The sequence below is a fragment of the Lygodium microphyllum genome, chromosome 10, assembly GCF_053477565.2.
Source record: "Lygodium microphyllum isolate KBCC chromosome 10, Lygodium_microphyllum_v1.1.10, whole genome shotgun sequence".
NCBI classification, from domain to species: domain Eukaryota; kingdom Viridiplantae; phylum Streptophyta; class Polypodiopsida; order Schizaeales; family Lygodiaceae; genus Lygodium; species Lygodium microphyllum.
This window is the reverse complement of record NC_141144.1, coordinates 100651065-100663627: the sequence shown is the minus strand read 5'-3', so window position 1 is coordinate 100663627 and position 12563 is coordinate 100651065. Positions and strand designations below refer to the sequence as shown.

The 12563-nt window shown below is 37.2% G+C and overlaps 1 protein-coding gene across 1 annotated transcript; it reads left to right on the top strand.

Moving 5' to 3' along the window:
• Positions 1-567: 567 nt before the first annotated feature.
• On the top strand, positions 568-1996 carry LOC148030352 (large ribosomal subunit protein eL32z-like). The gene is made up of 3 exons (XM_087686666.1): positions 568-779; positions 1207-1388; positions 1656-1996. The coding sequence occupies exons 1-3, from the start codon at positions 690-692 to the stop codon at positions 1783-1785; spliced, it is 402 nt and encodes a 133-aa protein (XP_087542792.1). The 5' UTR covers positions 568-689; the 3' UTR covers positions 1786-1996.
• The last annotated feature ends 10567 nt before the right edge of the window (positions 1997-12563 follow it).

The following is a 12563-nucleotide window of genomic DNA, read 5'->3' as shown; positions in this document are numbered from 1 at the left end:
AGTGTATGCAACATCAAAGGTAAAACTCTCCTTTTGCTCTAGGATGGACCTTCTTCAATTGCTATAGAAGACAAACACCCTCCTATATCTCAGTTGCTTGCACAGCCATCACTAAAGATTTCCCCTTCTGAAAGGGCAAATTTCCTCAATTTCCTTGCTCAAGCATGCTCGCATTCGCAAGTCTCTAATGGCATATGTCTACACTATAAAAAGTTAATTAAAAAAATTGTTGTGTGTATTGTCAATGCTGTTACAGGATTTGAGTATGACTGTAACATATACAAGGCAGCTCCATATCTTCACCCTCGGGATAATTTGACATGGTCTGCAGAATTGCAAACCATAAACTGGACCCTTTGGCTTTAATCGGGATGATAGAACGGATGGAAAAATTATATGGTGTGTGAAAAACTTCAAGAGTTGATGCAGAAACTTCACCAAAAGGTTACTTCTACTCCCAACACTCCTTTTGCACTTCTGTTGTTATTGCTAGTAGTTCCTCTAGTGCAATCACTTTTATATATGTGTGTATGCAAGTGTATGCATATGTATATGTATGTGTCTATTTGTGAGTATCTATAGGTGCATGCTTGTGTCATCGGCTCTCGGAAAACCGGTTTAAGCTACAACCCTAAATTTTTGGTGCCGTATTCTGATTGCGTAGACAGGTTCTTCTGCAGCTCGCGACCATGGTCACCCCCCTTGTGAAGCAGAAGCTCGTGAAGAAGCGCGTCAAGAAGTTCAAGCGAGCTCAGAGCGACCGCAAGATCTCCGTCAAGGTATTGGCCTTGTTTGAACGATTCGTACGCACAGAGGGAACCTAGAATCGAGGACACAGAATGGATTCATCTGTAGGCCTTATCGCAGCGATCAAGTCGTCTGAGATTACGGGGCTCACCCGACACAATTAAGGGTCTTCCACATTAGAGATTAATTCTATCAGCGCACTCTGCTGTTGGCTTACTGTGCTGGCCTATTAGTTTTTGTCAGAAGCATTTATCCAACGCTGTTGCATACACGATGCTTTGTTGGGAGGATGATGATGATGGTTCGTATTCTGAGAGGACTGCGCAGTTGTTGTCTGGCTGAACTGTTGCCAAGAGGCTCTAGTTTTTTATTGACAGATGGAGGAGTATGGTACCAGGGAGCACCGGTTTTTATTGCCAGATGAACAGCAGCTAACATTTTTTTATAATATTTTTGCAGCCAAACTGGCGTAGACCGAAGGGTATTGATTCCCGTGTCAGGCGGAAGTTTAAAGGATGCATATTAATGCCCAATATTGGTTATGGAACGAACAAGAAGACTCGACATGTCCTTCCCAATGGATTTAAGAAGTTCTTGGTGCACAACTCTGCTGAGCTAGATCTTCTGATGATGCATAACAGGTATTACCTGGATACTTTAGATTCAGTGGTTTGTTATAGGAGTGTGGGTGATTATGTTAAATTTAGAAGCTTGTCGTGGGAGGGTGGGTGATTTTGTTAATTTAGAAGTTTTGTCATGGGTGGATGGGTGATTATGTTTTCTTCTTCATGTTTCTGTGCTTGTTCTTGGGATTTCTTGCATCCTTGATATCAGTTGTTTTATTTACTTGTTTCTGGATTTCTGGTGTATTTTGATATGTAGTAAAGTTGCTTGTATGCCTTATACAGGAAGTTCTGTGCTGAGATTGCCCATAATGTCTCAACTCTCAAGCGCAAGTCAATTGTTGAGCGGGCTGCACAACTCAACATAGCTGTGACGAATGGTTCTGCCAGGTTGCGCAGTGAAGAGAATGAGTAAACTGGTCTGTAGGTTAATTGTCTTGTATTTTTAAGGAACATGATGCGGGAGCTGTGAACAGTTTTGACAGTTCAATGCAAGTGAGGTCTCTGATCAGCCTCTTTGTAATCCTTGTCTGAGTTGCATCTGGAAGAAGTATTATGTATTTTCTTTCCCTGCTGGTTGAGTCTACTTTGTGTTCCATGGGTGATAAGGAATACTTTTTAAACCAGTGCTTGCTGCTAGTTACTTTTGACTTTATCTTATACTCCAAAATTGCAGCTGTACTGTATGTAAACCTTAACTTGCCTCCTCCTTGAAAGTGAATCAGATTAATGTTTCTCTCTAGGTAAGTGGAAAGTCTTTGCAAGTGGTTACCTCTACAGATGCTCACTGTTGTTGAGAAGTTCAGTATACTTGAGCTACTTATTAAAAATATCTGCATCCTTAAAGAAGCCTAAGCCTCTAGTCAGATTTACTTTCACAATTGACTCTACCATAATGTTTTATGGAGTTTCTGGATTCTGGATGTGACAAGGTCAAAGCAATCATTGCAGTTGATGGTGCTCCATTTTGTGTTAGCTTGAGGCTACAGGGCTACATTTCAAACTTTGCAACATGAATGCCCCATGAATCCAGATTGAAATCAAATTTTCACTGAAGTCCATGTTGTAAAATGAGAGTTGTCTGTTTCAACCAGTTGAATTGACTTGTACTGTGCATAACACACCCTTTTATGAGCGTGTATGTATGACAATGGGATTGGCTTGCAAGAGGTGAATTCGAGCATACCAGTGTTGGGAGATTATCTAACTGTGGAATAGGTGTATACTTGAACACGTTGGTGTGTTTGCAAGCATGTAAGTGCTGTAAGGTTTTTTGTCGTGGAATAGGAATTTTCTTATTTGCCATTGTGTTGTCCCACCATTGACACCTTTTTATATATGCATGTATATTGAAGATGGGGTTAATGAGCAGTATGTGAGAGTTTATCCACATGCTCCTGTATGTGTATGTACAAAGATAGCGTTTGAACAATAGGTTTAAAATTTTTTGCCTCAGGTAAGATCTCAAAGCATACCATAGAAGCTATTGGGCTGGTGTACATTTGTATACCCTGTACGTGTAATATGAAGCATACTAATGCCCACAAGTGCTTTGATTGTGGAATAGTTCTCATTTGCCATCATGCTGCCTTCATTATTACAATTTGGAGTAGAGAATCAACTGCTGGTGATGTGTAGGGGCTTTGTGCTACTTGAGAAGCTAGAGGGTCAATGTTAGCAGCCTCAATGTTTTGTTTATAAGATGGGCTTGTGGATTTTAAGCCTTCATATAGTTGAGCAGTTAGACATGAAGGTTGTACAATAAAATAAAGCCTTGAGGTGTAATGGGAGGAATTTAAGGCTTTATATTTTTGGGGCTCGTTAAAAAGGTTGTGCAAGTTCTCATTGGAGTTGCTTCCAGCATCAATTTCCTTGTTTTTTGGCTTGGGATCTTACATCTAGGGCTGAGTGGTTGACAAAGTACCTAGAATGACATAAAATGTTAGCGTGAGGGAAGGGCTCAATAAGGAAATATTTGCACTTGTGTCGCCTCCTCTTTCAACAGAACTACATAATGAAATTTTTATAGCTGGTTTATATGTATGACTTGGAAATAAAACAAAGCTTGCAAAATCTAAATATTTTTAAATCTTAGTTTGAGGTTTCAAGAAAGAGAGAAGGGGTTAATAAAATGTTTTGAAGGGTAACCTTGTTTAAGGTTTTCCAACTCCAAAATGTGAAACACTTTACAGAGCCCAATTGTTTGACTACCATGAGGCCTACATGCATTACATAAGAATTTGTATTGTTGCTTTTAAGTGTCAAGATTAGATGCATTAAGGCTTTCGAACTCCAAAATGTAAAGAACTTTACACAGCTCAATTGTTTGTCTCAGTAGACTTACATGCATTACATAAGACTTTGTATTGTCACTTGTCAAAATTAGATTCACATTTTGTCCAAAGTGGTTACTAAAGTGAGATGGGATGTGCTTTGCTTTATGGAGGGTGTCATCTTGTGGGCCCCTTTGTCCTAGAGTCAATATGCACGTTCTATGTTGGGAATTTCCATCTAATTGGCAATTGTGAGAATTATATTTGTTGTGGTGTTTTTTCGAGTTCTAATGATTATAACCATGATTGATTTTTAGTTGTGCTTGCAACCTTTGCTGGCCTTACTAAACTTTGTTGTAGAAGTTATATATGGCATCCAATTCTTACACGGACGGTGTGTCATGCATTTAATGGAGGGTCAACTATGGCGATTGGAATGATTTGCTTATTGTATATTGAACTTATAGTGTGGTGTTGTCCTTAGTTGTATGCAAACAAATCCACTCTTGATCGAAGGTGTATTTATGAGGTAAGGCTTGGGGTGTTTTTGTCATAGTATTGCATGATACATACTTTGAAAGAGGTTTTTGAAATCATATTAGAAAGATAGAACATCCTTTTTGGCCATTATCTTTTGGTTTTGAGAATTGTGCATCACTGGGTGTGTGTATAGAAAGCTGTTTTGTAAGTTGCTCTATTGCTACGATAAAGCTTTTTAGGATCATGAGGTGTTTCATTAGTATAAGCTTCAATTGGGTGATATTTTAAAGTGTTTGTCCTCTTTAAGGTTCTCCCCTTATGATTCATTTTAGCATATAGCATGTAGTGGTCACAATGCAACTCATTTAGAGGGAGTAGTTACGTAGTGGCAATCTTTATTGCTTGCTTTGCATGATGTAAGTCATGTTGGATTTACATTACTAGTTTTGGAAATTGCTATTGATTTGTTGATGAGGCAAATTGTCATTATTCATGATTGATTAGTACATTAAGATACCATTTATTTGATTTATAGGAAGCACTTTTGGATCTCATAGTCATCATTCTTGCAATTGTTTAGGGTAGATGTGTATATAGTTCCAACTTATGGATGGTTAGTATGTAGTGCTACCAAATTTTACTAAGGTTATTAAGTTACCAAAGATGGGGGTTGTAGCATCGAGAAGTTGAGGCGATGTCATTACAACTTTCAAAGGCTAGGAAGGTATGATACACTAGTATGCCTCATAACCAAAAGATTGGGATCATTTGTTTGTTCTCGAAGATTACATCTACTAGATATAGCTAATATATGAGAAGTGAGTTTAGGATCCCGCACAAAGGAGGGAGGATGAAAGGAGGAGAGTTCTTATGTAGTGGAATTGTCCTAAGTTGCCTTTTGTACTAGTGCAATTTGGTGATGTGCCATAGAATCAATCATGTAAAGCCTTACTCTTTGAATAATGCTCTTAGTTTGGCCTTTGGCTAGTACAACTTTAAACTTGATCGGTGATTTCCATCCTCTAATTGCTCTTATGTTTGTTCATGCCATTAATTGGGGAGCCCCCTTGGTTTTGCATGTTATTTAAGTCTCTTTTTCAATGCCAATTCATTGATTGTTGAAAGATAATGGCTATTACACCTTGTCTATCTTCCTCATTTCTTGCTTGACTTTCCTTGTACACATCTTGCACTCTTGTCATTTCTTGAATTGTCAATCTTTCTTTTAGTTGGCATGGCCTCATTTTTTGTATTCTCTAGCTCATAAAAGTGTTTGCATTGAAGCAAGTGATATTTTAAAGTCCTACTCTTTTTTCAACTTGGAAAGCAAATGCTATAGATATTCCTCCCATGGGTTGGGATCTCGAGTTGGCTTGGGTATTGTTACAAGGATAGTTGAGAGTCTTTTGTAGCAATGTACAAAGGGTACATCTTGAACTAGGGAAGGAGCTTAGGCCTAACCCTCCCCTAGGTATTGCCCATGCATCATAGGGAGAGGTGATGGGACGTAGGTTTTTGTGCAAACTAGGGTAAGGGTAAACTAGTGGGCATATATATATATATATATAGAGAGAGAGAGAGAGAGAGTCCTCTTAGAGGCTTTAAAGGCGTGCAGGATAGCACTACAAATCAAAGTTTTTAGTTGCAATCAACCTTAGGGAGCTATTTATAGAAAAGGAACCTACAACAAGGCAACATTAGCACAAAAAAAGAAGCCAACTATGGAACTTAAGTTAATACATCATGACTCCAAAGTAACTGTTGCTAAAAGTAAATGATTAGGTTTTTTGAACTCTTCTACGATGACTTTGCCACCTTGACAAGTTGTGTAATAAAGTATAGAGTTAGGGTTTAGTATAAAAGGCTTAGGTCATAAATGTATACACATCGTTTGCACATTAATCAAACTTCCATAGTGGTCAAGTTTGGACCTCCCACCATAGCAAAGGGGTGTGTTCCTTGCTGCACCATGGCAAAAGGTGGGTATCTTGTTGTCTTTCATCTATTTTCTCCATTGTGTTTCTTCTTTATAATAATGAGATTCCAAGCTATGGTCGCCTTGGCTATGGTAGTTGCAAAGTTTCTTAGTGCATCTTGAATATTTATTGGTTTCATGGTTACATAAACTGCCTTCTTTACATTGGTATCAGAGCAAGTCTTTGACCCAATCAGGACATCATTTTTAAGCCTTTTTGTGGTTCTAAGCATAAAAGAGTGGTTGTAGTAGTTGAAGATCTAGTCTTTATCTAGTTATTTTTTGTAACTGTGACTAGCTAGGCTTTGCTACAATAAACTATGGTTAGCTTGAAGCTTTGGCCAAGATCTAGAGTAAAATTGTGGTCTTCTTATTATTTTGGTAGGTTGTGGTCATTGCAAAGGTTATTTTTGTGGTATTTGGACAAAATGTGGCTCATAGACTTAGTGGAGATTAAAGGCTTGACTACTTTTCAAGAAGCAAGGTTTCCCTTTCCCTTCCAAGCTTCACCTAAAGTCTCCATGGAAGAAATCCACATTTCTCTCTCTCCCATCAGAAGCTTCTTGATCTTGCTTACTTGCATTATTTGGAGCTCACAGATAACCATTTTTTAATGGAAAGAAAGCGTAGACTATTGTTGTCATCCAACACATTTTGCACTATTGTGCAGGCCTACACAAGAACAAACATCCTCACAATCTTTAACTTGGCTACCTTCTAAGCATTGCTACAGGGACAACGGTCTTATATCACAGATTTGCACTCTATTCTCTTCTATATTTAGCATTGCTGCTTCTTGTTAATAGCTATTGCAAGCTTCCTTTGCCAACATTGTGAAGGCCATAATGCTCTCCATGATCCATAATATTCATATTCTTATTGTAATAACAAGGGCAACCATGGATTATTACTTTGATTGAGTGTCTTTTGAGCATAATGATTAGAATATTGTTAATGAGGATAAGTGAAAAAAAAATGCAAGCAATGAGTCATTGCTTATGCTAATTGGTAAGCCTCAATCCAATCAGATTCTATTTAGCATTGTAGCAATCAATACCCTGCATATCATACAAATTCATAAATAATCCTTTCAGCCCTACGAATCATCACAGCATATACTTGCCATATATGTACCTACGAGGAAAAGTGGATGCTAGGCAAGTTTGTAAGACAAAAGAAAGGTGACCATCCCTTACTGATTATGACCTAAAGTGATACACAATCTCAACCCAAGTGAAACTTTGCATACCCTCAGTGATTTAGAGCCTATAAAGTAATTGTAGGTGCAAGCACATCATTTTGAGTGGATATTAGGGCTAATATATTCACTGCTGCATCAATAAACTAGTTGCCCATAGGGTTTATAAGTGTAAGTAGGGGAGAAAATACATGGTGCTTCTCTTTTGGGGGTTTTCCACACGTTCTATAGGGGTCACAAGTTCTTTACAGAATGTTGTAGCCATATTTTTGAGATTGCAAGTCCTTCATGCATCTTATAAGTATTCAATAGTCACTTATAGGTAGCTACAAGTTTCTATAGGGGTTATAGGTGATTTGGAAACACTTACAGGTCAAAACAAGGCTATAACACGTCTAAAACATGGCGTAAGAAAATTTCTAAATAGCTATAGAGATTGATCTATAGAAATTTCAACACTCAACCATAATTCCAAATTAATAGCTCCTTATATGGAGGGTAATGTTAACTCCATTTTGAGCTAAGGAACTTTTCGTCTAGACCTTTCTAGCTCAAGTTATAGCCAAATTAATAATTGCTGGTCATTGTGGACAACACTCTTATATATATGGCTAAGAGAATAAAGAGAAGGACCAAATCATGGAAACAATTAATGAAGATGTTAGAGCCTATCAATCTAAGAAAAATCATTCAAATGAAGCTCTCAACCATCACCAAGAAGATGAGGGAACAAGCATGCTCAATGATCAAAATATTCAACCTGTAAATGAGGATATTCATGCTTCTCAAGGATCTAATGATAACTTATAGCTATCAAAGGACTTGAATCATATGAATGTGGGTATTCTTGGTGATGTTCATTAACTCAATAAGTATATGGATAGAATGGATTGTAGGTTTGATGAATTGATAGTAGCCATAAAAGGTTTAAGTAGTAATATATAGCATTCACAGCCTATTCAAGACCCAAGTCCCAACCTCGTAAGATATTCCTAATAGAAGATATTCCAATCATCCACATGGGCCTAATTTTGAAAGAGGAGACTAATTGACGATGAAAGAGACATTTAATCAACCTCAAGTGCAAGCTAAATATAAAGCAAGGCCTCAATTCAACAGAAGAAGATATTAGGAATGAAGATGACTATCATGGTTGTGATTCATTTTACAAATCTCTTTACCCTCAACCATGCAAAAGAAAGTGGAAGCTTATAACCAACACAACCGTGAAGATAAGCATGAAGATAGGAGATCATTTCAAGATTAAGCAAATAGAGAGAACCATTCATTTGATCAACCCTCTAATCATGGATTTAAGCAACCATCTTCCCATGGATTGGGGAACAATTAATTTGAACAACCCTCCTTTAGGAAAAACTCATGGAAGCAACCTTCTTATGGACATCCTAATGCAACTCCGTTACCACCTTACAATGATAGAGATTACAAAGAGAAAATCAATATTCTAAACTTCAAGGGGACAAATCTTCACCAATGAAATGGATTAATAAATTGGAGGTATGTTTTACACTTTACCCCTACAATGATAAAGCTAAGATTTACTATGTAGCCCTTCATCTTGAAGGATATACATGTGTGGAGACACATGAGGAAATTTGAAGAAGAGTTTGGCACTTGGGAGGAGTTTAAGAAAGCAATGCTTGATGTTTTTGTATCTCCTATGGAGAAATAAAAATTACAAAGGAGATGGTATGATCTAAAGCAAAGAGGCATGTCCGGTAGAGGACTACTCCAACATGTTCCTAAACTTATCAATGTATATTGAGGGAATTTCAGACTTGGTAAAACTAAAGAAGTATGTGTATGGACTTGATCTACATCTCTCATCATAGGCTAGTATTATGCAAACCAAGCCCATTCATGAGGTTATTCAGCTTGCTAAGCACTATAGCCAAAAACAAAGGGATATGTCTGCTTTTCAACCCAAAAATGTGGAAAATACTTCGTCAAACCAATCCTCAAGGTTGGGGTAGTATTTTAGCTAGCAAAGAGAGGGATTTAAGGAAGATGGGAAATTTCAAAACACCTATAGTAAAGTAAAGTCCCAGCATTTCCTATAGTTTATGAAGCAAAGCAAGGCAATAATTTTAGACCTAATGTTTAGCCCAAAATGGACTTTAGTCCAACAAAATTTGGTGGTAAACCTACAGCCTCAACAATGTGCAAGGCAAGCATGTATTGAATGATAAGCTAAAGGATATATGCACAAAATGATTATGCTTTAAGTATGGAGAGAAGTGGACTTCTAACTACAATAATAAATGCAAGTTAACAAATACTAATAATAGTATGATTATTGAGGAGGGATTGGATGAAGAAACACATGAAAGTGATGTATTTCAAATGATAGCCTTACCCACTTATGAAGAACCAAATGAAAAAAAGGGTGTTACTCATGAAGAATTTTATGATCTAATGGATGGATTTCCATTGGATTCAGGTGGTTCCTCACCCTCAATGTTTTGTATTATGTCACATGATGCATGAACCGAGTGTAGAAGTGAAAAAACTCTTCAACTCAAGGGGCTTGTAAATGGTATAGTTGCTCATATTCTTGTGGATACAAGCAACACATATTGTTTTGTTAATAACAAATCTTTAGATGCACTAGTCATGAAGTATGGCCATGCACTCCTATCAAGTTGTCATTGTCATGCACCATTCAAATTGACCTTGTAGCCTTGGAAATGGACCCATTGATATAGTTATTAGTTGCAATTAGCTTGAAACAATTGTAAAGTTTACAATGGACTTGAACTTAATGCAAATGAAATTTGTTTGGGGTGGAAGTAGGTAACATTGCAAGGTTTGGAACAAAAGCAAGTGGAATTAATATCTATGAAGAAGTTAACAAGAGATATTAATGCCAAGTCTTGTTTATTTTCTCTTCTTCTTTCAAAAGGATGAAGATCAGCCCACACCTACTTCAAAGGAGAAGAATCCATCATCGTGTAAATTATTGGAGGAACACAAATATATATTTCAATCACCGTCTTCTTTGTCACCCAAGAGAGAGATAGATCATCCTATTGACTTGGAGCCAAATACCAAACCCACCACCCTACTGATTATCCAACTATGAGCATAAGGAAGAGTTAGCATATGGGGTTAATTCCACCAAGCCAATCACCTTTTGCCTCTCCAATGTTGCTTGTGAAGAAAAAATGTGAAACATTTTGCATATATATAGATTATAGGGAATTAAACAAGTCCACCATCAAGAATATGTATCACATTACCCATATTGACAACCTTGTGGATAAACTTAAGGATGTAAGGGTTTTTACCAAGATAGATATTAGATTAGGGTATCATCAAGTCCAAATGAAAGAGGGTCTAAAATAGGGTTATATCACTTCTTGGTTATGTCATTCGGCCTTTCAAAATGCACCCACCACTTTTCAAGCACTTACGAATAAGATCTTTTAGCCCTTTTTGTTCAAAATAGTCCTTGTTTTCTTTGAAGACATTCTCAGAAATAGAAAATCCAAAGATAAGCATGTATAAGAGGTATTTAACACATTGAGAAGACACAAAATCTTTACAAAGGAGTCAAAGTGTTCTCTTATGCAAGATGAAGTGGAATACTTTGGTCACATAGTTGGTGAGAATGGTATTAAAGTGGACCCAAAGAAAGTGCAATGTGTTAAAGATTAGCCTACCCCTACAAACTCTGCATCTTTGAGAGGTCATTGGATTATCATCTTTCTACCAAAGGTTTATTAAGAACTATATGCATGTTGCATTTCCATTAACTAATCATTTGAAAAAGAAAGCTTTCTTTTGGGTGGCAGAGAAAAGATTAAATGAGAAGAAGTCACTTTTCATTTCATCACCTAACTTGGTGTGTTTGAATTTCGCTAAGAAGTTCACTATATATGCAGATACAAGTGGACAAGGTATAGGGATTGTTTTATACCAAGATCATGGAGTCACTTCCTACAAAAGTAGGAAACTTGATGGTAAGGAACACCAACTTCATGTGTATGAGCAAGAGATGCTTGCAACTCTTTATCCTATCAGAAAGTGGCATCACTATATATATAACAATCATTTCAATATCAAAAGTGATCATCCTGTGCTCAAATATTTCTTCTCACAACCCAATTTATTCTCAAAGCACAGAACTTAGTTGTCAGGGTTTCAAGGTTATGATTTGTCATGAATGTGGGCGAGGAAAGATAACATTTTAGTGGATGCTTTGTCATGAATGTGGGCGTGTTCACTCTCTACAATCTCTACCCTACATAAAGATTGGATTCATGGCATCCAAGAGGAGTATTTTCTTGAAGCAAGCAGCCACTATGATGAAAGAATTTCAACAAGGAAGAGGGGAAGAGTATCCCAAATTTAAATGGTATAATGGACTTCTTTGGTACAAATAATGGGTTTATCTTATGCCTCTAACATCATTCAAGCATTGTATTGCAAGAAATGCATTGCTTACCATTAGCGGGACATCATGGGCTATTCAAGACATTTGACAATATCCATAATAGTATTTATTAGAAGGGCATTTGGTGGGATGTCAAATATGATGTCATGCAATGTTTACCATGTCAACAAAATAAAGATTCCACACTTCTACATGGTGATAAGCTTCAACCGTTGCCCACCCCTCAAGAAATTGGACTAACACAAGTATGAATTTTATCACAAAATTGCCTACTATGAAACATGAGTGGAATAACATTAATGTGATTGTGGACCAGTTAATTATATCAACCCATTTCATCCTAATAAAGGCCCAATTTTCTACAAAATAAGTTGTTGATTAGTTTATGGAGGGTGTCTTCAAGATCCATGGGATGCCATTAAAGATCTTTCTAATCATGATACCAAGTTAATGGGGAATTTTGGGTAGAGTTTATTCACTTCTAAGGGGACACGCTTGACTGCTGGTATGGTCTATCACCCCCAAATGGATGGGAAAACACAATGTGTTAATTAAGTGGTTGGAAGCCTACCTTTGACACTCTTGACATGATGCTTGAGCATTGTGGGACCAATTGCTACATCTTGCTAAATTTTGTTATAACAACACTCATTATATGAGCATCAGTATGTCACCATTCGAAGCACTTTATGTATACAGAGTACAAATACCCTCCACTCTTTTCCATGAAGACATGAATCCACAAGTCAAAGCCGAACTTGAGAAGATGGAAGCTTTTTTGAAGCAATGTAAGGAAAACATTCGCAAAGAACAAGATGTCATGAAGGCTTATGTAGATGAGAGAAGACAT

Excerpts from the sequence above, each read along its gene's own strand:
- LOC148030352 (XM_087686666.1), top strand. The coding sequence starts at position 690 with ATGGTCACCCCCCTTGTGAAGCAGAAGCTCGTGAAGAAGCGCGTCAAG. Across the intron at positions 780-1,206 it reads ACCGCAAGATCTCCGTCAAG|CCAAACTGGCGTAGACCGAA; the intron begins GTATTGGCCTTG and ends ATATTTTTGCAG. Across the intron at positions 1,389-1,655 it reads CTTCTGATGATGCATAACAG|GAAGTTCTGTGCTGAGATTG; the intron begins GTATTACCTGGA and ends TGCCTTATACAG.